At 38.6% G+C, this 25,654-nt stretch overlaps 1 protein-coding gene across 3 annotated transcripts; it reads right to left on the bottom strand.

Moving 5' to 3' along the window:
* Positions 1–177: 177 nt before the first annotated feature.
* On the bottom strand, positions 178–23,561 carry stk11ip (serine/threonine kinase 11 interacting protein). 3 transcript variants are annotated; one of them, XM_026302150.1, is made up of 27 exons: positions 23,387–23,561; positions 23,019–23,086; positions 21,941–22,143; positions 21,595–21,669; positions 21,386–21,481; positions 21,163–21,270; positions 20,997–21,068; positions 20,731–20,860; positions 20,396–20,499; positions 20,173–20,262; positions 19,707–19,748; positions 19,366–19,518; positions 19,119–19,200; positions 18,866–18,941; positions 18,438–18,772; positions 17,777–17,988; positions 17,254–17,364; positions 16,111–16,351; positions 14,752–14,909; positions 14,401–14,653; positions 12,739–12,848; positions 10,668–10,765; positions 9,464–9,648; positions 4,123–4,207; positions 3,166–3,245; positions 1,832–2,058; positions 178–1,308 (listed from the first exon to the last, which is right to left on the bottom strand). In XM_026302150.1, the coding sequence occupies exons 2-27, from the start codon at positions 23,083–23,085 to the stop codon at positions 1,168–1,170; spliced, it is 3,534 nt and encodes a 1,177-aa protein (XP_026157935.1). In that variant the 5' UTR covers position 23,086; positions 23,387–23,561; the 3' UTR covers positions 178–1,167. The 3 variants fall into 3 exon arrangements, with proteins under 3 accessions (XP_026157935.1, XP_026157933.1, XP_026157934.1); XM_026302148.1 differs by having other exon boundaries at positions 18,438–18,941; XM_026302149.1 differs by having other exon boundaries at positions 9,464–9,645; positions 18,438–18,941.
* Positions 23,562–25,654: the final 2,093 nt, after the last annotated feature.

The raw sequence follows: 25,654 nt of genomic DNA, 5'->3' as shown, positions 1-25,654 counted from the left end.
ACTCAGTTGTGTAAATGAAACCAGGTACCAAACATTTGTACAGGAAAGAAACATTTTAACACGAACAAATTAAGTTACATTAACTTTTTAACTATTTTTTTAAAATACTAACACTGAAGGCACATTTGTTCTTTCTCTTCATTGTATGACTGTTTCTAAAAGGAAAACTGACACAAATGAACACACTACTTTTATATTTAATTGTATATATCATACATCAGGTTTGTTTTGTCTTTATAGAAAAATACACTTCTCTGATTTAACCCACATTGTAATGCTAACAAAGAAATAAATTAGATTCTAATGGTCAATCTTTCAATTTGACCTTTACTGCATTTGTACATAATATGTAATTTCACATTACAGTAGCTACATACACAATCCACAAAAGTGCACCAGTTTTGTTATATTGTAAATAGGATTGCAAATCCACAGCACCTATTAAATGCAGAGAATGCCTAAATATGTCTTTCTACAGAAAAGCAAAAAAAAAAAAAAACAAAAAAAAAAACTACAGGTACAAACAAACAAAATAAACACTTCCCTGTTTTACAGACAGCGAGGGGCCATGAGGTCACTCTTAGTGCCTGTCTTGAGCATTGGTTTCTCAGAAGCACCCCCATCCTCATGCTGTCACAACTCATTGCACCCCCAGATGGCGAGGAAAGGCTGTCAGCTTAAGAAGAGGGCACAGACAAATTTAGGCTCAGTTACCTGCAACAGAACATTATTTCTTTTCAATTTGAAGCCTTGTTGAAAAAAAACTAAAATCTGCTTCATATCAGCTCAGTGCTACAGTGACTGTGAGACACACTGAGGTGCGTTTTAAGAAAATATGGCAGCAGCAAAAGAAAGAAGGCACACTCCATTTCAGCTGTAGGAAAGTTTAGTGGAATGGTGTCTCGAAGGAAAAATTATGCAACTAGTCCATTTAAAGGCCTGTATACTACATGAATGAGTGCAATCATTTCCCAGTCCCAGGCTTAAAGGAAGATGAAAACAATGAGTGTAATGGGACTAGACTGAGTGCAGACTGTGTTGAGAGGAAATAAAGAAACACTCACTCACGCTCACTAAACATTTCCCTGAATCAACACGCACGGAAAAAAAAAAAGACATAGAAGCACATGCACATTGTGTAACTTTCTTTTCCACCCCCCCCCCACATTATGCCACTTTGTCTTGCAGGCTTGTGTGCAGTTTTACTCCGAACATGGCCTCCCACTGTGCTCTGACCCAGGCCAGCAGACCCTGGAGGAGTTCACTGCTCTCTGAGCGCACGCACCACATCTTCTCCTGTTTCACAGTCTGCAAGAGAAAAAGCCAACACAAGAAACTCTAAAAATTCAAGCAGTTAATCACAACAAAATCCAACTTGACAAAACCAACAGGCTGCTGCTAAATTAAAACAAGAAAACCTGTGTTTGCATGCATCAAAACTGATACCACAGTTCTACAAACCAACAAACCTATGTAAATTATAGTTAACACTATACTGATCTTGCTCTGGATTATCTAATTGTATGGACATGTTTGCAGATAGATCATGGTGAAAAGGAGTAAAAAGGAGTCAGATTAGTAACAACAGCATGCACAGTTCAGCACAAAACATAGCTCAGTAAATTCAGATACAGGACCTGGAAAGAGATGATGACATGACACAAACACCCCTGTTTTACTTAGGAAGCTAAGTCTGTCTTGTAACAGTGACACCCAGTTAACGTGTATGTTTTGCCTAGCACAAAAGAAACAGAAGCAAGCAGCATGATAGCATTTTTTCTAGTGGTATTTTAGTTTTCTGTTTCAAATTCTGAGGGGAAATCACACTAACCTCATCATACAGCTTTATATCCATTCTGCACTGATCTGAAGGCCACAGGTGGACTGAGCTCACACAGCTGATTGGCAGTGTTTCTAAAACTGTGACGCCGCCGCTGCTCTGTTCTTTGTTTCCATTCACGCTCTGGCTGCTCGAGCTCCTTCTCCACTGGTGATCTTCTCTGAGCAGGCAGAGAGTTTCCCGGGTTGCCAGGACTGTTAATGGCATCCAAATGTCCTCTGAGACAAAAAGATGACAATATGAGCAGTTTAATACCATATAAAAAGTCAAAGATGCTGTTAGTTCCTCATGACAATTGTTCTAACTTGCTTATTTAACTAGTAAGAGCTTTCATAAATAGGACTGCCAAGATTTTATCAGCTGTGGTGTGTACCAGTAAATAGTCAGAGGTCAATACTTTACAAGGTGCCTTTTTGTTCTGAGTATTGAGTTTTGGTATTGCATTTCGTGTCAGAAGGCTCCGTCTTTAGAGGAAAAAGGCAGATCTAGGCACGCTGAAGTTATGGTGCTTGGGTTCTGTCTTTAGAGGAAAAAGGCAGATCTAGGCACGCTGAAGTTATGGTGCTTGAAATTCCACTGGCATGCACAGCTGTGTGTAGCCTGCAGCTACCTTGGCTTTAAATGTTTCTGCTCAGACACAGACAATAAGGCATCCTGCAGCACCACTACACATGTACAGACCGCACGGATGCCAAAACTGTCGCCCGTCAACCAGTGCAGTCAAAACAGAGAATTTCTCTCTCATTTTATGGCAAAGGTTGTTCACATGGATTGTTAACAGGCACCTCACCTCAGGTGCTCCCTACAAATCTCTTCTGCATTTTCCTCTTCCTGTCTGCTTTTATTCAAAAGAAAATAAAACCTAATATCATTTTCACATGTATTTCTCCCATCTAGCACATTCTTCTGGCACTGGCTTTCAATATTTGTAGGGCCACATGAATAATGTCAAGGCTTTTTGTGGCATTTTGTCTTAGCTGCCTTACGGAAGGTTAATTTAATGTTTACTCAGTAGCTTATTCTAGTTTTTCTTGTGAACTAAAAAACCTAAATATAAATAACTTTAGTACCATCCACATAAAGCCAACCAGCATAAATGCAGGAAGGCAGAAAGATAGTGGCATCGTATGAAGTAATAAGTGTTAACAGCTCTTATCTTCTTATCTTTGCATCTTCAAAAGTTACTAAACATGACATGTTGGCTTGAAATGTTTCTTAAAACCAGTGAAGAAAATGAGACCCGGTGAGATGGATGGAAACAACAACTCTGGTGAGCTGAGAGAGACATTGAGCAAAGAAAGTTCATGAGTAAGAGGATATGTCACCTTGCAGAACAAAAGCCAAAATGTAGAAAAACAGCTGGCCATCCTCCGCATCTGCTTGGATGTCTTCACACACTAGATGCCTGGATCAAAAGAAATAAAGTGTTGGCATAAAAATGCATGTACATAAAACTTCCCCTTCTGGTTGTGGTTTTGTTTTCATAAAGATGACAGTGTTGGGGTGGCATGTAGTTGGCAGCTGCTACTATATTATCTCAGAGGGAAGCAGTGCATCACTGGGTGAATTTCATGGCAGCTCTAAAACAACAGCGATACTGGACAGTAATAATTGATAAGACTTGGACTGTGCAATCAAATGACAGAAAGAGGCTGCTTTGATTTGTTTTTCCTTATGTTTCGAGGCTTAAGGAAAACTGCTGTTTGCTGACTTATGTTGACTTATGTAAAGCATGTTTGCCTGGTTGTCCAAGCTGATTATTCCGTTCTGATTATTCACAGTGTATTTTTTGCCCATTATGCACTTGAAATATTAGCAACTTCGACTGAAATAATGAATAACAACACTAAATAACATCCATGTTCTTTTTCCAATGAGAAAGCGCTGCAGTGTTTTGGGCTAGAGAAAAACATACAAAGTGTAAAAAAGAAAAAAAAAAAAGCTGCACATGATAACAAACAGTACCACATGACATGCATGTGTCAGGATTTGTAAAGGAACATATGTTTCAAATTAAAATGTGGTTTACCAGCTCATTTACTGCAGCAGCTTTACAAAATGAAGTCTAAAAAAAGCTGACTGTAATGAATTTAAGATGTGTCAGAAATGTGCAGTGTTACAACGTGACAGCCATCACCCCCTTTAACATACACCTGAACCCAACCACATACAAATGTGCACAACACTATTTAGACCACATCTTACACAATTAGTGAGGCATTAATAAATATACAGTGAAACAAAATCAAAGCTCAACAAAATAGAGAGTGAGCACCACATACCAGAGATGGTGCTGAGGGTTGAGTCTTGTGGTGGAGATGGACTTCAGCTTGCTGTCTGATTTGTGCGCCATCTCACGCACAATTCCTGAAAAAAAACCAAACAACCAAACAAATGAAATTAAAAACACCAAAATCAGTCTTATAGTCACTATTGAAACATTCATTTGTGAAGGTTTTTAGTCATGAAGGCCAGAGTTTATTTGGCTTAGTGAAGTTGGATGTTTGATTCATGATGATTTAAAAGAAATACTAATTCATTGCAGCCTTAGATCACACTTACAGTCTGATTTCTTGAGCTACAATCTGGAAAATCTACTATGCAGCTGTGTGTCTTCCATGGCACATTTGTAGCAATGTCACAGTACTAAAGATTCACAAATGATTTCAAAACCAAAGACCACAAGGAAGGAGGATGGAGTAGATTTCTAAAAGCTTGTTTTCCAGTCAAAAGATCCATTAAATGCTGATTTTATTCTCAGGAATTAAAGCTCATTTCCAAGACTGTAAAAAAGATGCACCACATTTGGGCAGCACTTAGTTTACAGCTCTGAGCTTGTTGAAACAGCTGGCAAGGTAAACAGCTGTGTGTAACTGCTCAAACACACAATGTCAAACACACCTCACACAGAATGGAAAGATCCATCTGTGCACATTAATGTGATGTTTAGAATAAAAAACTGATGAAACACATATGGACATTATCAGGGAGGCAAATAAGTTGTGGTGCTACAACAAATCTGATGAAAAGCACACAAGTTAGCACAGTGGCATAAAATGTCACACCCAGACATTGTAACTCTAATCAGAAAGCCAAAGGTTCTCCGGTTGCAGGTGTAAAATGTCAGCTTTGTAAAATGAGAGAGTGAGAAAATGTTGGAAACACAATGCACAGTGTCACGCTCACATTCACAAATTGTAGCATGACACTGAGTGTGACAACAATACAAGGCACAGAGGATATCTGTAGTGCAGCTTCACAGTCAAGTTTAAATAGATGGGACTTCAAAAGGATTTAAAGGGAACAAAAAAGTGCAACAGTGGGGGCTGGCCTGTGATCATCTTCGCCTGGCATGGGCTGTACCACAGTGCCTCTTGGTTCTCTGGTTCTTCACTAGCACCAGGGGACTGGGATGTTCAGCGGCCATTAGCCATCCTTTGAGCACTTTTGGCATGGGGTGTGTGTAGCACAGTACTCCTTGGTTGTCTGAATCTTTAGTACCACCTGGGGACCGGGACTTTCAGCCACCCTTAGCCAGCCTGTGAGCACCTTTGCCCGTCATGAGCTGTACAACAGTGCTGCTTCATTCTCTGGTTCTTCTCCACCACCACTACCAGGGGACCGGGACATTCAGCGGCCATTATTTGGCCTGTAAGCACCTTCGTCCACCATGGGCTGTACCACAGTGCCCCTGGGTTCTCTGGTTCTTCACTAGCACCAGGGGACTGGGATGTTCAGCGGCCATTAGCCATCCTTTGAGCACTTTTGGCATGGGGTGTGTGTAGCACAGTACCCCTTGGTTGTCTGAATCTTTAGTACCACCTGGGGACCGGGACTTTCAGCCACGCTTAGCCAGCCTGTGAGCACCTTTGCCCGTCATGAGCTATACAACAGTGCTGCTTCATTCTCTGGTTCTTCACCACCACCACTACCAGGGGACCGGGACATTCAGCGGCCATTATTTGTCCTGTAAGCACCTTCGTCCAACATGGGCTGTACCACAGAGCCCCTGGGTTCTCTGGTTTTTCTCCACCACCAGAGAAATAATATCTATCAATAATAAATGTAAGTAGTGACTGTTAGCATTTTAAACAAGGCAGTTTGTACTTAATTTTTTGGGGGCTTGTGCAATAGATTTCAGACAAAAGCAGAAACGTGTCAGACATCAGATTACCTTAAACACCTAGACAGAATATGAGTTTGCTGATAGTTTGATTAAAATTAGCAAAACCAGAAAATCTTTTAAACCTTAAACAAGATAAATACAATCTGAATTGGTAATTCCAGGATTCATTTTAAACTATAGGATTTTAGGAAAATCTGACTCACCTTCACTGCTTTTCAGTAAGTTCATATAAAGGTGAATGATAGCCCTCACTTTTCATCAGCCATCTCTTATCCTGGGTTTTATCCCATGAGTTTATATTGATTGAAAACTCCTCAAAATGTTTATCAATTTAACCAGATTCTCTGTGGCCAGACACTGACCTCTTCGATTTTGAGGCCCATATGTTACCAGTTTCAGTACTGATGGTATAATGCTACTTTTGTTGGTACCCTCCTACTTTTTTTCTACAAAAATGTTTTTTTTCATGATTAACAAAATATGTCAACCTCCTCAAATGTGTTACCAGTAATTTTCCATATAAAGCCTCTGCCAAACTAAAATGCTGTCTTAGATTTATACAATCCTGATTTAAACAAGAACTATTGGACCAAAGATCTGTTAACAAAAACATTATGCTAATAAAATCATCCTTCTCAAATGCATGTGTTAAATTTAACTTAAGAGAACACAGCCATATGAGGACTTTGCCTGACTAATGTACTGTCTAAAATTAGCTGAATTATGAGTCAAACAGGAACCACCTGATCAAAGATTAAGTAAACAAGACTAGGAATCTGACCAAGTTTTCAATGCTTTCAGCGCTTGGCAGTTGTCAAAACTCAGGAATATGGGTAGATTTTAGTCAGTACTCAAAAAAGTATTTGGGGTACAGGACACAATGTTACAGCTTGGAAAATGACTTCACTTCTGCATTAACCTGTACCTTAACTGCAAAATTGTTAAAATGTTGAGGATTCTGAAGTCCAAATAAAAAAAATGAATCTGTGCTGTTGGATTTAAAGGGTGCTCTCTGTCATGTCTTTGATGTTTTTATGCTTTGCACCACTATTTAACCAGATTCACAATTCAGTCTTTTAATAATTTCTTTTTCAAAGAAATAGGTGCCAGTGATGAGTTTCAGTTTGTCTCAAAATGTTCTGGACAAAAATGGCAGACAGCTCCATCACTTTCTCAAAAATTTGCGTTGGACTGAAGTCACAGTATCCCACACTACTGGTACAACATTTTTACATGTTTAAGGAGAAACACTGAGGGTCCCACTAACTACAAGATTAAATAAGGTGTTAACATGGCCTTTTTTGAAAGGTGCCATTCAGGACTCAAAAATGCCAGGTCAAGCTGGTTAAGAACCAACTTTGGACTGGACTCTAGTTGACTCTGCTTTATGTCATTATTCCTCCTTCCTCCTGTTTAAGTACCAGTTTTGGCCTTCACCAAGCACACCAATAGCCCTGATGATTTTCACATAGACTCAAATACCTCACACCTATTTGATATGTTGGAAAGTTGAGGCAGGAAATGGGTAGAGATTAGATCTCAATTTCCAAAGCAACAGCTAAAGGTGCATTTTCAACATGTTTTCTCTCAGTGGTACCAAAAACTACAATATAACCATGTGTGGTGACATATCCATCACTCTTTCCAAACACAGAGACAACAAGTGGCCAACAGAAACAGAAGATCAGTAACACAAATGCCTGATGAGACACTTTTTGTCTCTTCTGGCTGCAGATTCCATAGGTCTCGTGTTATCTCTCATGTTTCATTAAAGTTGTGTCAAACCAAGAAGCTTCGAGCTCCAGAAAACTGCCCCAGATATAACCACATCCTCTCCCTCTCTCTTCCAGCCAGCGAGTCCTTCGTTGTTCCAGTTGTGGTTTTCAACTCTATGCGCATGATGAGAGCCAGCTTGGATGATAGACTGGGTTTGTTATGGTTAAGTTTTTCCATACTTTTTCTGACAAAATATTACAACAGCTGCTTTGGAGTTAATCTGGCATTCATAACAGCGTTTGGTATATTAGAGACCAGTTACCATTGTCTTTAAGAATAACAGGAACTCTGAACATCATACACCTTATGTGTAGGTATTTTGCACTTAAACAATGACACTAGAACAGAAATATCAGATTTTCATGCAATTTTTAGGGTGTACCTGGAAGGTTATAGCAAACCATTATTCATGTTTTCATTTTGTCTGTTCTGTTTTGGACAAACTCTGTGGTCTCGCTGAAAGAAATCTGGAATCATTTTTCAGCCACAGAGAATAAAACAGAGTAAATGAGCTGTTTATAAATTTAAATGGTAAGAAAAAGCTCTAAGAGGGCAGAGAGAAAGCAAGGGAATCAGAGAGAGAGATAAAAAAAAAGCAGTTAAGTTGGAAAAAATGAAACATTTACCTAAAATATTACTTGATACTGGTTAGTTTCACAATCTAATCTTCCAGGAAAAATGTAAAGAAGGACGTAAAATTTATGTAAGATAATACTTTTACATAGTAACCTGTGACAGTTATAAGTTATCTTTTCATATTTATTGTTGTACCAATGTTTCATGCTACCTTCTATGCCAGTTCTCCCTTGAAATAGAGAATTTCACCTCAAATAGATTTAAACAAATTCAAAAATTACATAAATATAAGTCCATGTATACAACACCACGAAAAATGTTAAAATATTCCAGCCAGTTCCTGAAATAATCTCACTTGATTGTGTGTGAGTGAAAGTTGGACAGAAGTGCTCTCAGACAATAGCTGGAGGCAGAGGTTTGTGGAACAATGTGCACTGCTATATTAATAAGTTTGTATGTTGCCTATGTTCAGTATCTTGTACTACAAAATTGGTAATATGAAGCAGTAATTACGGGAAAATACAATTACAAATTTCCCAAAATGTTAAATTATATCTACTAGAACTAAATTTCAATACTGTTCAAACATGCAGATGTTTTCCTGTTTTCTATAAATGTTTAGTGGGTAGAAATAGTGAAATTAATTTTCCATATTTTTCTAGACATTCCAAACTTGAGCAGGAGCCCTTGCCTAATAAAATGTTTTCCTCCCCGCCTCTGGTACTCCTTTGAAGACAGGTGGGTCTGGGCAGAATGTACAGTCTGTGTGAACCTAATATCATGGGGGACGGGGCAGAAGTTTGCATCACACAGCACACGTGGTATAATATCAGTTTGTGAGGGGAGTAGTTTGAGTTTCTCAATCTGTGACACAATGCCTATGAGTAAAACATGCATACCTGCCTCAGGGATACAACAGTGCCCCTCAACTTTTTTTTATTTAATCTAAGTTTGTCCATGGTTTATTTAGTGGCATCTACTATTAAAGTCCCATGAGGAAACATGTGAAACCAGTGTAACCACTAAGTGTACAGAGAACACGAGCTTTCACCCACTTACTAAATTAAAATTTCCTTTTTGTTTGTTTTTTTCTATACATTAAACAAAACCCATTATCCACTTTGCCTGTATTAGGCAGTGTTTACCTGTCAACAGGCCAAAGAAGCGTTTGCAGCGTAAACTGTCCCTCACAAGGACCGTGTAGGCCACACCACAGTCTCCAAACTCCATGTGGATGCTCTGAGAGCCCAGTCCCACCTCTAGGTAGCTGAGTTCAATGATTGGATGACTGTCCCTCTTCTGCAGCCAGTCAGACAGCTGCTGGCCTCTGCTGGGAAAGGATGGGAGGCATTAATAAAAATACTGTCATGTTAAACTGTTTACTTGATCTCTGGGGCTTGGAGGTGTGACTGCCAGAGGAACACTTTAAAATGTGTTTGTTAATCAGTTTATTCCAAGGTTTATTCAATGAAAATGTGTTAATACCTTACATAATACCTAATTTTTTTAGGGATTAAGGCAAAAGGTCAAAATAATAGTAAAGTTTCCTGCACAAAGCAAAGAACAAGAAAACTGAGTTGATTTGACTAACTAACAGTAACTTTGTGTGAGCCATCAAAAAACAGGCTGCAGACTTGGGAAATTTCGCTTTGATGAGAAAGGAAATCTTTTCATTTACATTAATGAGGACATGAAAAATAAGAAATGGTTATAAAACTAGCCAAGAGCGAAAATACTTAGATACCTCAGCTGATACTTTGAGGTCAATGTGTTCTCAAGATGTGACCCAGAAACCTGAGCAGGTTTTGCAATATTCTTCACATCCTAAATGGAGGGCGTGGAGCTGCACACCAACATTAAAAGTCATAATTGTGTGTGTGTACTGCCCTCTTTTGAATCACTGTCCCACAGGAGCTGATTAAACTTTTGATAAACTAGGATGTGGAATATGTCATTGACTTAGCTTATACCATGTAAAAGGTACCTAGGATTTTATTTATCTGTTCTTTTTCTGTTTCCTTTTGTTAGTCCACAAAATCTCCTAGTAATGTAGGTGGTTTGAGACCATCTGTTCAAAAACACCTAAAATTGCTTAACATTAACACTCTTCCACTACATGCTGCATTTGAACTGCTTAATATTACATGTTGAGGTTCTGTCCCCATTTCCAATTAGATGTTTTTTGTGAAGTTTATATTTACTGTACACAAATCAAAGGTTTATATGGACGCAAAAAAGACAGTTAAAAAATCATACATGCAGAAAATAAACTATACAGCAATAATGCAAACAACTATGCAGTTAAAGTAACCAAAGTTTTTTATTTTCCTGTAAAACTGCTCTACTTACTGCATTTCTGAAGTCATTTCCAGAAAATAGATTCGCTGGTCTGACAACACCAACAGCGAGGGAACTTCCCCTGGCTCCCCAAATTTGACAGCAGACATCTAAAAGCACATAGAAAAAAAAAGAGATACATGACCTAAAGTTAGAAAAAAAATCTGTTCAAAGTAGTTTCACATAAACCAAACAACTCCTCTCCCCTGTGATTACAACATACTAATGAGCACAGAACTATAAATTCAACACTGGACTTTATATTATTAATATTCTCAGGTGACAACAGCTCTTAGATTTCATAAGCCTTTACTGTGTTAAAATTCAAACCCTGACACCAAGGTCTTGCTTCACTCCCTCTAAAACAACATGCAAAGCAAAAGCACAAGTAAAACCATAAGCAGCTCCTGTCACTGGATAAATAAACACAACTAAGATGAATAGAGCAGGACCTCCTGCTTCCAGCTGTGGTTTGCTCTATGCTGTTCCGCTCTTTAGTGTTCGTCCAGGTGTCTGACAGAGAAAAATAACAGCTTGCTGATTTGAAGAACTCCCAGTATTAATTGAAATGGGTTTCAAAGAATGCTGTGTGATAGCGGATGGGATGAGGGGGTCCAAAAACTAGTCAAAGGAGCTACAGATTAAAAGGTGTACGGCTGAATAAGCACACAGGAGATTTACTGACTATTAATCTTGGTTGACAGGGATGAAACCACAGCTTCAGTTTTGTAGGTCTTAAAGTTGTCACCACCCATTAAGCTGGAATCTTCATGCTATCAGGGAGATATGTTATAAGACCTTTCAAAACCGCAATTACAAATGAAACAGTAACAGCAACATAGAAACACATTGCTGCTAAAATTGAACAATGTGTCCCAAGCTGCCGTTGTTAGCTAAATTCTGGTGCCCCTGGAGCGGATCCGATCCAATAGTTGTATGTCCAGATATGTCACCAAAGATCGTCGGAAAAATGTGGATACAGTCTAATGAATGTTATGTCTAATAAAACCTTAAAGTCTCATGATTCAAATGACATAAAGCAATTTAGGATTGAATAATCACAGCGACTACAGTTTCTTAATATTTAACAAAAGCATATAGCTTTGTTCGTTAGAATCCATAGAACAAAGTGCACCCATGTTTTAGTCGAAAAGACGTAATATTATACAGTAAATCCATAAAACCATCGCCCTCCTCGTAAAAAGCCGTAATCCGCTTCGTTTTACGGTTGATTTCGCCGTTTATTCAATAAAGTTTGACATAGCAAGCTTCTGTGAATCACATGAGGCCTCAATCAAACAAACATGTTTGTTACGTTTCACAGCTTAACTAACCCAAAACCAATACAATTCACATCCTCACAGATAATCCCAGTCAGGGGGCATAGACTAACTTCGATTGACAGTAGAATCAGCCAGTCACATTGTTCGCCAATGATGACTGACGCATCTCGTAGCCAATGATGAGACCTTTCCAACAGTATATGATACGTTATGTCAGATGACGCAGCAGTGGGCTTTAACGCGCCCCCTCCGCTACTGTAAATGTTGCCTTGACAACACTGGGCAAGCAGCGCTCGACGCTAGAGGGGGAGGGGAGACATGTTTCACATTTTACAGCGCACCGATAGAAAACTGGGACGCTTTTGCTTCAAACGACACCAAGGTCGTCAATATAACTCTTAAAATGTAAGAGTAAAATGTAAAATGTAGTTTAATTTCGCTATGTGTTGTTCGGCCGTATGCAAAAAAAGGGGCGGGGTACCTAACAGGTTAAAGAGCAGAGTCTTACATAAATATAGTTTTCTAAATATTAACTCCAGTAAGGATTTTAAACTAACGCTAATGAAAACTTATTTTATATTACTACTAGTGATGGACACAAAAACATATTTTCTTAGAAGAATATTGGTTATTTCACATGAAAGCTTTGTTTTTCCCCTAGTTTTCTCACTGGTTTAATTAGGCAGGGCTCAGCTGGAAAACCCACTTGACTTTTGAGTGTAAAACACCTAAAAAAAAAAAAAAAAACTAGAGATGTCTAGGGTTTTAATGCATAAATGCCTTACCGTTACTGTATATACCTTAAGGAAAGAGCGAAACTCCTCTTCCTCTTCAAAGACCTCCACATCCAGGAAAAGTTTTAGCCGATGGTCCACTACCTCACAGTCCTCAGACAGTAGGTCCAAGTCATCTATAAACATATTCATCAACATTAAAACCTGCCAGTCTACAACAATAACCACACCAAGATGTTGCATGTGAGCAGGTGCCAGTTAGCTAAAATCCAGTGCTGTTACTGCTTGTATTTTTCATTACTACATAAAAAACATATCTTCATTGTTCATTAGTAATATGCACAATAAATCAATCTTTTTGGCTACTGGTACCTTATTTTTTCCATGAAATAATATCTTGTATTAGAGTTACGATATAGTTTCTTAGCAGCAATGAAAAAATTTACAAATTTCTTGGGTTTTTCTAATTTTTTGCCAGATTTTACTGCAGCATTTCCCAACTGCCCTGATGCAACAATGAATTTAAGAGCACTAAAGCTACCAACAATACACACCATTTGAGGTTGTTTGAACACTGATAAATGGTTACAGCTAATCAATAATGACAAGACATGGGCCTGCAGAAGCCAAAACAAACCCTATGTCTTTCATTTGAAAAAAGTACAGGGATCATATTAAAATACCTCTGAACCTTCAGACAGCACTCTTTTAAAGGTGAAAAGGGCATGTGCAAGTGCAGGTTGATTAATCTTCAACAAGGAAAAAATAACAACAATGGGTGCACTGTCACCAAAAGGAGATGCTATATTCAGTGTCAGTCAGTATTTTAGGATGAGTATAAGTTTCCTCCGGTGTGAGACTGGTTTCCGAAGGACAGATTATATGGTACTGGCACCACAACTACAGTATTACAAAAAGACACAGACAGCTATTATTATGACTCAGCCCTCCCGCTTTTAGGCTTTCATTCCTCTCCCATCACTTTCAGTAATGACTCCAATCTGTCTTGTTACACGGTTACCATATGGTTCATCTTAAAAATGGCAGACAGATGTGGGGGAAATAGGATGCTACATACAGATACAAAGCTCTTCGAAGAATTTCTGTGCCACGCAATATCCACAAGATCCAAGTATTTCCACTCCCTGCTCAGTTCAATTAGGACTTAAATAGATCTTCAGAAAAATCAATGAAGCCGATGTCAACAGTTTAGACCACATGCCACAGTTGATGGATTTTACAATGACCATATGAACAATAGAAACTGAATCAAGTAATGAAATACCAGTTACTTTTGCCTGCTGTGTGGCCTTGTTTTTTTTAAATCAACAGTATTCCCAACATCACAATATCACTTTTGATGTACAAAGTACATTTCTCGAGACGATTTATTGAAATCAATTAACCAAATTAGTTGTCAATTCGCGGTTTCTAGCTGCTACAATGTGAAGTTTTGTTGTGGGGCATTTCATACACTATAGCACTAGTTTCCACCTGATATGTTATAGTGTAAAAGTGGAGCATAGGTCCATCATGAGTTTGTGGATGTAACAAAAAATTATACAAAACTTTTGTATCCACCTTTTTAGTTTCATTGAGTTTTCTGTTTATTTTTCAGCATTGCCTCATTTACATTAAATGATTGTGCTTTCACTACTTTTTATGGGGAAATTCCATAATAGATTTTCATACTGCAGAGACCCTCAAGAAAAGTGTTAACAGACCCACCGTTTGGGGTGGATCTTCCTGCAGGTGGGGTATGCCTTTCAGGTAGTGTAGTACAGGTACTGGTATAGTGGTAGCTTCCAGCTAGATCCTCTTTACTTTGACATTCTGTGTTGTACGAGAGGCTGCAGGTATCATCGGGACCATCCCCAATAAAAAAGGAGCTTCCCTGGGCAGTTGTGAAGGTGGGATCCTCTGTTGTGGTGGCAGTGTCTTGGACAGGACCACTGTTAATACTGGCATCTGTGTAGTCATCCTGTTAAAGACAACATGGAAATAATAACAAGAGTCTTTTTTTTAGCAATTACAGCAAAAGACAAAACAGAAAAAGAAATGTGTCACTGATCAAACAACCTTATTGATGCTGCAATTGCTCTGGTTTATATCAGGATGATCGTCCGCACTGTCGGGCCTTAACGGATGATGAACGGGCGTACTGCTGTAGGGTGTTGACTGGCTGACTAGCTGGACGACATGATCGCTACCACATTCTGAACAAATATTACTGTTTCCTGTCAAAAAAATGAATATATAACACAGAAGGGTATTTACAAAAAATTACATATTGCTGATGGTGAATACATCAGAATCACTGACAAAAACAGGTGATGCTCCCCTCCCCACATCTGCACACTGCAACATCAATAGATCAAAAACATCAATCAAAAACCAAAACCTGTAACTGTGCGGTTATTCTTAATGTTTTTAATTAAGAAATATGATAATAAAGATGAGTTCACAGAGTAATGTTAATTGCAAATCTTTAAAGAAAGGAACATAGCAAAACTCATTTCATTTTAAAAACTGAAAAATAAAATGTAAAATCATATTACTATACTACATATAAAACTAAAAAGTAACTCAACATAAGGGCAGTTTAATCTTCATGCTCACATGAAGATTGGATATGGATTTAATCTAATCATTCTGATGACAAAATGACATAATGCTTTCCATCTTAGCAAGTTTCATATGAAGAAGACATTTTTTTTTACTTTATGCAGGGCCTCTATTTCTGTAACTCAGTCAAACAAATGTCTAAGATCAGGCACGTGCAAATAAAAAAGAGATTTATTGGTGAAATTAAAGCTGTACACCACAACTAAGCAGAGCCTACCCTAACAAAGAAACATGGCTCCAACAAATCCTGCAAAACATCTGTCAAACAAATCCTGTGCACTCTGTGCATGTCAGAGCAGGTCTTACTGTCAGGTTTGGGAGAACTAAAGGAGAAAGTATTATCCGACTCCTGCTGATTACAGAAGTGGGAGCTCAGCAGAATGGGCCACTTCGTAATAAAATTGAAGAGATAACTACTGGGATGCTTCACCTAAACCCACCTGAAACCTGAAACATTTGTTTTGGGAAAATATGTAGCCCTCTGTGGGATCCTGATAGCTGAGAAACAGAGATCAAGTGCTTTGACGTCAAATGATAAACATTTTTTACATTGATGTGACAATGTGCCAGCTGAAATGTGTGACCTTGTCCTGTGCCCTGTCTTATCTACAGTTTTCAAGCACAAAGCCAGATGTAAGCGCAAAGAATGAAAACTCATTATACTAAGTAAAAGCTAACTGCAATGTCATTCTTCATTTTTAAGGATGTCTGTAGTATGTGAGCCTAAAAAAGAGCCTCTTTATATCCGTCTTTGAAAGCAACAGAACAAATACTCTGTACTGCCACCACAACAGAGGATCCCACTGCTCTCACCTTTGTTCTCATCACACTCAGCCTCTGTCAGCTCTCCCTCATCCCGTTCTTCCGCACCCTTCAGCAGCATCACAGCACCTCTGCTTCTCTGTCTTCCTCCCACCTCCTCTTGACTGCCCTCTGCCTGAATTGTGAACTCTGACCTGCAGCGGAGGCACTGCATGTGGACACAGCTGGGACGAAGCTCAGAGTCACGCTGCTGGTTTTCCTCTATCGCATGACTGAGCACATCAGTCAGAGCCTGGTCAGGAAACAGTAACATTATAATATTTAAAACACACTGAGAAATATAAAAGTCAATTTATTTCCTACAAAATAAAGGTTCTCAGTTGGGAAAAGTGTGCCACATATTTTGGCTGTCAGCAGCTCATCAGATATGGAGGCTACCTCTTTTCCCTGTTGATGTTATGTCTTACTTTTGTCTGGAATGTTCAAAACTCACAAAAAATTTATTGGCATGTTAAACACTATGCAGCTGCCTTAACCTCAAAGAGCAAAAAAAAAAAAAATTCACAAAGGCAAATTTTACTGCTGGTAATTTAGGTCAAGTGTTCTCTAGATAGTCTGTCTTGTTGCATGGGCAACTATGGTAGAATTCAAGATGTTTGCTGGGGCTTTATACTTGTCATTTGATCTACATATGTTATTAAAACCTAAATCTCAAGTGTTTGACTGAAAAATCAGAAAAACACAGCCCGCATACTACAATCAGTACTGACTTTCTGTGTTTAAAATGTAACTGTATGAAAGTTAATGTTGCACAGTATGAGAAGAAAAAAAATAACAAAAAATAACATTAACAAGGTAGAGTAGTAACCATGCTACACCATGTACTGCTGGATGTTGACTTCACACTTGAAAACCAAGGTAACACAGTTTGGGTAGAGGGTAGCCTGTGAGCATGATCAGACTTGTACTAAACATCCAGGAAGTCAGTGGCTGGGTGAGTTCTCATGTATGCATCCTTGTATGTGCAGTGCTTCACTGTATAGGACTTGCATGTGATGCATATCCTGAAGGTGAGTGTGTACATTTTGTCTCCTCTTACAGGATATATGTTAGATAAGAAAATAATCATATACCTTAATGGCAACAGGACTCAGAATGTATGTGAATAAATGTATATGTGCAAGGGCTGTTAACCTGCAGTGACTGCTGTGGGTCATCATCCAGTAAGACATAGTGCCTCCTCTTTTTCGCCCTGCTGATGTAGTGGAACTGAAGGGACACAGCTGGACGCATCTCTTCTGTATCCTGAGATGAAGAGGGGGAAAAAACTAATTTGTAAACTTCATTAACCTATATTTTCTGTAACACAAATAGATCTTCTTATGTAGCAAACGTGTAAAAAGTCACATAGCAGCATGTTCATGGTAATATTATTATTAATAATTAATATAATATATTAATATAATATTATTATATTATGATAATATAATCACAATAAAACTGCACAGAAAGTAGTTTAACGCTACTACAGAATTATTAGGGGGCATATGTGTTCAAAGTTCTATAAACTTTTATTAAACTATATGAGTTTATCGATATAATAATCAGAAATCCTATTGGTACTGTTTCTGTCAGCTGAAATTGAGATACAGGTTTAAAATGTTTAGAAGAATATAACACATTTTTAACTAGCTTCATATCTGTCAAGTTTGCCTACCAGAGGGGCCCATACAGCCTCTGTGGTTTCCACCCGAGCTAAGCTATCTAGCTCCAGGCGGCATCTCTCCTGCCCATGCTGCACGTCCACCTCCAGCAGCAGGCGCTGTTTAATGCACAGAAAGACCTCCATCCTCTTCCCCTTCTCCTCCTGACCACTGTCATTCTCTTTGTCAGATAAGACACCCACAAGTAGGGGGTGACAAAGATCCACTAACAAAAAAAGAGAAACAGAAAAGGAGGACACCCTTAAAAGCTTTTTTGGTCTGACTTTTTTACTCACTTGTAAGGATCATTTTAATAAGAAAAAAAATACTGTTACAAGTAAGACTAGTTGCCTTAATAGTAAAGAGTAATTTCTTCTTACTCTTGTTTACCTTCATGCAGTAATGGTTATGTAATTTAGATGAAAATGGATCCAGTTTAAGATGTTCTGGAGTCTTTCATGATTTATTCTTCCTACAAAAATCTGTCATATAAATGTGATTCTGTCTGTTATGATCCTCTATATACACCCATATGCATTTGATAAGTAATATTGAATTTCATCTTGCAGAACAATGTTAAATGCTTAATGAATCAAGCACTGATGATAAAAGCATTAAAGCATCACTTGAATTTTGGTTCTTGTGATGACTTTAAATAAATTTTAAATATCCTACCTCCAAGATCCTCCTCCTCATCTTCCTCCTTATTGTCTCCACTCTCTGCTTTAACCGATGTTTGGCACTCTTGACTTGTCCCAGGAGAGCTCACAACTCCATTGCTTACAACCTGACCACCCACCATACTGTCCTCCAAAGTGGACTCTGTGTGTCCAGTGTTCTCACCGGGCCACTGAAGGGTGGACTCTGTTTCAAGGTCTGCTTCCATGTCGGACATCTCCACCTTGGGTTCGGATGAAAGAAGTGGTGGGGGGAAAACCGAGACTTCTGTGGAAGGTGGAGATGCCTGGTGCCGAGTGCTGGTGGATGGACATGGTGTGGTGGTGCTGAGGCCGTTGGGAAGGGTTGGGTGATGGGTTGGCTCGTTAGTGCTAACAGTGGTGGCGACGCTGGAGGTGGAAGTGCCATCTAGATGGTGCTGGTACCTCAGCCAATCATCCCCCAGCTGCTCTCTAAACCTGGACATGCGCTCAATCTCCTTTTGGTAGGGAAGGGTGATGCCTAGTGAAAAAATTACATTATTTAAAAGCTGAATAATCTTTACTTTTGGTCACCAGCATTAAAAGAAGGCAGTATTTATAACTACAAGTCTCAAAATCAGGAAGAAAACAAGGATGAATTTAGATATTTAATATAAAGTATTAGTCAAATAGAAAATCACATTTGACAAAAACCCACTCTGTGTGTAGGGGAGCTGTCTGGGCTCATAATCTGTATCACTGGGCTCAGATATGCTTGCCTTCCGCACTTTCACCTTACTCTGAAACACAACATTTTTTGAAAATGAAGAACATGTCACAGCATTGACTTTGCCAGTATATAGCAGTCAAGAAAGATCAGTTAAGAAAAAAGATTTGTGAATTAAAATCTTTTATAAATATAAGTGACATACAAATAAGCTTCACTTTGCATCTGCATCTCTCACCTTCACTTTCTTCCTGCGAATGTGTGAGACTCCCACTTCTCCAAATGACATGCTATCACTGAATTCCCCAGCACCACTGGATGCTTCTTGGTAACTCCGTTCTGGTGGCATGGAAACTGGAGGCAAAGTCATTTGGCCTGGTTTTGGCAGAACCTGTAAAAGACTAGATCATTAGACTAAAAATCATTCTCCAACATACCGTACATGTACATATAAATGTTTATTATAACTTAATATAATGCAGCTAAACATCATTTACTCACATTAACAATAAATTCATTTTACCTCTACAATTTAAAAACCACATTTTGCTTTAGATGGATAATCACAAGGAAACTTACTGATAATTCATATGAAGAAAGCAGGATACCATCAAGTTTAAGCTGGTAAAAAGAAAACAAAATAAAACATTTTTTAAATCCATTTTCCAGTTGTGACCACTGGTACATGTTCATGATTTTTTGTTGATCATTATGACAGAAAACAAGCCTGTGGACCAGTGCAGCCAGTCATAAAGACACCTTAGAGTTCATGCATGGTATACATGAAAATGTTATGGAGCTGTTATGTAAATGGCCTGTGCTTTTCACACAGAAATTAAGACATATAACGACTTTCTTGTCGTTTATTGTCGTAGAGCAGATGAGCCAGGATCTGCTACAATTGTAACAGTAGATTTTAAGATCATAGCTGATTTTGGAAATTTAACAGTTTCCATTCCTATTTTATGTTTTAAAGGTATGCTCGACATTTCTTCACAAGTTAACTAGTTATTATTATAGATGGTTTAAATATATTATTACTCACTCGAAGATTAGCAGCCTTTGGGGAGAGATGTCGGACAGTGCAGGTGCGGTGGGTCTTCTGAAAGTACAGTGGGTTTCCCTCCAGGCTGAGCTAATAAAATATATCACATTTTACAGCAACCTGCTCCCACATATGGTATGTAAGTCAAACTCTTAAGGCAGTAAATGCATCTACTTAAGTATACACTGGAGCATTTGTAGATTTGGTGGTTGTGAGTTCTTACTGTGCTGAGGGAATGCAGCAGGGAAAGAGGAGCCAGCTGGGAATGCTCCAACAGAAGATTATAGGCTAGGTCTAAGTGCTGGAGTGAAGACAACTGCTCTACACCTGTTTAATCAGAAAGCACAACAAAACAGGAAAAATGTCAAGAGCATACAACATATGCAAAGAAAGGGGTGGAGATGGCATAAAAAGGAACCTGGAGTTCAGAAATCTCATTCTAATGCTATCCTTAGTTTGACTGTATAGACTAACTGTGCTTTCTGATCTGCCCAGGTAATGTTTGTCTGTGAGGAACAAGAAGAGAAACTCTGTGACTGACCACATCTGTCTACTCACCATTTATAGTCTCCAGTTCATTGTTCCTGAGGATGAGTATGCGGAGTTTTGCCCTGGCACTTAGGCCTAGCATTGGCGCCCTCTGCAGGCAGTTGTAGCCGAGATTCAAGTGTTCCAGTTCACTCAAGGGCTGAGAGAAAGTAATGGGGAAATACAAGAAAGACAGAAAAACAAAACAAGGAATTGTCATAACTAGCAACATACAAAACTATATGTTAAAAATGACATTTAAATTAAATCAATGCCAGTCGTGGAACCCATCCTACCTTGAGAAATTCAGCACACTCCTGAATTTTGTTATGACTTAGATCCAAAGATTTCAGGATGTTCAGTAAACTCTATGAAAACGAAAATGAAGAAGGCTGAAGTCAGAAAAAGATAACATTGGCTAATAAGTCAGTAATTATTTTTATGTGTGTATATTTTGCTTACTAGTGACTGGTCAAGGCAGACAATAAAGTTGTAGCTGAAGTTAAGGGTGTGCAGGTCCAACCAAGGCAGTGCAGAACTCAGGTCACCTCCACACAGAGAAAGCAGCTCCTAGAAAACAATCCAGACACACATATCATTTTGTCTTTAGTTTTCTCCTCTGTCAGTTATGCCATACACATACACTCACTGACACTTTCTGACAAATGCACTCCAGTGAAATTACCTCCAGGGAGCTAAGACTCTTTGAGCAGGTGAAGACCTCCAACTGGGAGTAAACTCCTCTGAGTCCCTCCAGACAGTGTGGGGGGATTCGTTTCAGCTAGTCAGAGAGACAACCATAAGTATTTGGGGATAGACAGGAAGAAGCAGGATGAAATAAAAAGAGAAAAAGGCAAACAATAGGGAATGAATGTAGTGAGGTTCGTACACTACCTCCAAAGACTTCAGAGACTTGAAAGGGAAGATTTTCACCACAGACTGAAGTCTCATCTCTGGTGGGTTGATGAGCTGAATTTAAAAAAATATCAAGGAAACTGAGTAGAGGTAAAAGTAATCTACAGAAAGAATAAGTGACCATGACTCAGACTGTGTGACTGCAAAGAGAAGCCAGCAGAAATATTAGCTCTACACAACCAACAATACAAGAAAATACTGATCTGAGTGCTTCAACAAATATTAAAGAACCAACATTCTCATACAATCATTCTTGTCTTTTAATATTTTAGGGAGGCCTTTTTCACCCCTACCCCCTTAACCAATTCTGAGGGTACTAGCTCACTTTGAGGGAAACAGTCTTCTGCAGGACATCAAACAGAAACTGCAGCTGCAGCAAGGAGGCTGTGTCAGCAGGATGAGAGGGCAGTGCCAGGAAGCCACGCTGCTGGCTCCTGGACAGCAAGTACTGTTCAAACAGCTTGGTGAGCTGCTGTAAGGTAGATGCCGTCAAAGACAGGGTGCTGCTGCCATTCAGCACCAAGTCACCTGGGGATTGGGAAAGACAAATTACTTTAGTCTAAAGACTTGAATAGCCAGTTCCAATCCACAGAGTACTATAAGTTAGTTTCTATTCAATAGTTGGACCCAAATTAATTTCCAGAAAATGGTTAATAGTCTTTCTTGGGTCAACATTAAAATAATAAAATAACATTATAAAACAATGTATAAATCACAGAATGAACAAGGAAATGCTAAACAAGCTTAATATATCAGCGAAGAGAGGCATACGAAAATAATCTTGTAACAAAAGGGAACTGAGAAAGAATGAGACAAAGAACGAGTTTCTTATACATCAGACAATCAAAGATCAACCTCTATGAAAATTTGGGTTGGGGTTACAGCAAAAAAAAAAAAAAAAAAAAATCTATTAACTGAATATCCACTAAGCAATAATTCCAGTGGATTATTATCTTTGTCAAATCCTGATAGAGCTGACACATTCAGGTTAGTGTGAGAGATTAAGCTGAGATTGCCATAATTACAGCAATGTTAAACTGAACTTGTCTAATCCCTCTATCAATTTCTACATATAAGATAAATCCACTTCTGATAAAATATCTCTGTGCAAGCAGGACCAAAGCACAGTTACATTAGGTTTTCATAATTGCAAAAAAAGATGTGTAGTAGCATCAGGCTTTCACACAAAGGAAATCTCCATAGCCTGGTGTTCACACTTCCACACTGTCTTAATAAGCGCCTGTCTAGTTGAATACACCCACTGATACAGAGCACCCTGCTATTGTTTTGGCTCAGGCTGCTGTGAAGTGCTGACACACTTGACACAGCCCTGTTGTCGCCCAAGCTGATGTGGTTTTAAATACCCTCAGTGTGTTTCAGTGTATCCTCACGCCACAACATACCATCATTTCGGAGGAGTGTGGCCAAGCTGTGTACAAGGGGGGACTGGCCAGAGTGAGAAGCAGCCATCCTGTAACATTTCAAGACAAATGTTAGCGTGACTTGACAAGTTATGTATCAGCAGAAATCAAAATAAGTTGTTCCTCTTCTGCAGCTGCTGCTAAACACGTTTCCTAAAAAGAGGAGCTGCTAACCTTAACCTTCAGATATTGGCTTGTCAGCTTATTGACCTAAATGTAACCACATCGCTATGATAATATGTATAGTAATGAATTACAATTGATACATTCAGAGCAACGCTAGCTAACATTAGCAATCAAAACGCTGTGTTGCCAGCTAATTTCCTGGTAGCCAAGCTAAAACCACAAACCTCTGCAGTGACAGCCAGGACGTGGATAACTAACATGAAGTTCTTCCCCTGGAGAAGTTAGTACTAAAACATGGTGCTCTTAGTACATAAGGGAAAACGACCTTTCTGTGTTTCTGTATTTTGTTAGTCTCATGGAACAGTGTACAGAGATGTTGACATTTTTTGCATCACATGACAAAACGGCAAAAGCCTCTACGGTGGCCTGCATATACCAAAAACTACTTCTAATCAAAATAAGGCGCAAGCTCTTAATCTCTCATAATGTCCACAGTTCAGTATAAGAACAAAATGGAAATGTAGTTATTTTTCACTGTTGCTGATCATTGCAACCTCATGCGTTTTCTTAAAGATGAGCTGGTCCAACTCAAATTGCTTTTTGGTGCTTTTTTCCCTGTTAAGGGAACACAAAAGGCTGCTTCATGTTTTATTTCTATATGTATATATTTTTTTAAAGAAAACACAACCTTTAAATTAGCTCCGTTTAAAAATCACACTAATTGAGTTTATTTCTGTGCTGTTTTTTTATAGGTTGATAGCATTGCTGGTGGCCACAGGGTGGCGCACTGATCACCCATAAGGATCCATAATGACCACAACTGCAAATGAAAATGTCAAATTAACCAGTCAATGCAACCAGTAAAGACTCTTAAGCCATGTTAATGGAGACAGATCCATTAAACAGAAAACTGACCATTTGCACCATGCATTAGTAGCTGACACGCATATTTTTACTGTGGTTTCGGCCAAAGCTAAAGGTCCAGGTTTCATCCCTGAGCTGAACACAGCATTTAAAATCTTTCATATATGTACCTTTTAAAGGTCAACATGAGGCCTTTTGTGCTTCCTTATTTTTAAGTCCCAAGCAGTAAAGTCTAATTCATGGTGGCTGAGGTTTTAATAAATGGCAGCTGTCAAATTTACTCAGACCACACCTGCCTGTTAGCAGATATTGGGCAAACTATATTCTTGTTGTGGCCTTAATAAAAAACAAAGCTGTCCACATGATATGAATATTATTATGTCTAGTGTGAATAGTTACAGAAAATATATAGATTTCTGAGTAATGTAGCTCATCTTATTTTCACTTATGCTCACATAACAAACAATGTAATGTAACCTCTGACTTCATGTTTGATGGTGTAATAAATAGGTTAGGTAGAGTAAAAATAGGATTTTATAGCGCAAACTACATCTATTAAATATAACTGATAACATGTTGATGAGCTCAACATTGTTATGGGAAGAACAGTGGCCTACAGTATCAAAGTAATGCTGACATCAGCAAATAGCCAGGCTGAGAGCTTTAACGTCTGGATTGTAAACCCAGACATTTACTTGATAGGAGAACACTTTTCATCAGTTCTTTATTTAGATTCATTGGGGAACACTGTAACTCTGTGGCTTTATAACAGATATTTCAAAAAAGATTTGTTTAAGCAAATAAAGCAAGAACTTTCCTAATTTGCACAACACCTGTTGCTAGGCAGTAAACACACACACACACGCACGCACACACACACACACACACACGTATAAAAAACATGCACACCTAAGCATTTTTCCATTTGGGACTTGTGATGTGAACATTTCCATGTAAGGTAAATTTGGTAAACATTTCCATTGAGTGAGATGTTTCACTGTGCACTGGAGGGCCTGTTTTTTTAGGAGTGGTATTATATTCAAATAGTACGTCTATTGCTGACCTTGTTTTTCTGAAACTGTAAGATCTGTAAGACCTCAATTAACATGTAGTCTTTAATGAATTTATAACAGTTTAGACTTAACTTCATTTTTTACAGGTAATGGCATATTACTTTTCCAACAATCCTGACTTATTAGTTCTACTAATTTCATCAGTAGTCCCAACAAAGGAAGCCATAATTAAGTATAATCAAAACCAAACACTAAACAGTGCACTCATTCATTATCAAAGTCTGCAAAATGAACATTAGCATGTCTTTATGGAGCCGTGATAGAATATAGACTCAAATTACAACAATATTTTATGGCTTCAGAGACAGTCGTGAAACAAACTTCAACCTCAAGGTAAAGTTAGTTTTAAAGATAAAGTCTTTCTTACTTTGTGCCTTTTCAAGAGGCTGCAGCCGCTGTTGCAGCTGTCTTCCAGCCGGCCTGCCGTGAAGCTTAGCAGCTCAAAATTAGCTGGATGAAGTGTAGCTGTACAAACATTAATTGCCTTGTTAGTGGTTTATGTCACCACTGGATCGATTAAGACTAAAATATTTGGCCCATTATGCGAAGTTATTT

The sequence above is a fragment of the Mastacembelus armatus genome, chromosome 2, assembly GCF_900324485.2.
Source record: "Mastacembelus armatus chromosome 2, fMasArm1.2, whole genome shotgun sequence".
Lineage (NCBI taxonomy): Eukaryota > Metazoa > Chordata > Actinopteri > Synbranchiformes > Mastacembelidae > Mastacembelus > Mastacembelus armatus.
This window is presented reverse-complemented; position numbering and strand designations above follow the sequence as displayed.

Coding starts and splice junctions, on each gene's coding strand:
- stk11ip (XM_026302148.1), bottom strand. CDS start 23,085: ATGGCTGCTTCTCACTCTGGCCAGTCCCCCCTTGTACACAGCTTGGCC. Junction 21,069..21,162: donor TCTGCCTTGACCAGTCACTA/GTAAGCAAAATA, acceptor TCGTTTTCATAG/AGTTTACTGAACATCCTGAA. Junction 19,201..19,365: donor TTCGCAGGAAGAAAGTGAAG/GTGAGAGATGCA, acceptor GTTGTGTTTCAG/AGTAAGGTGAAAGTGCGGAA.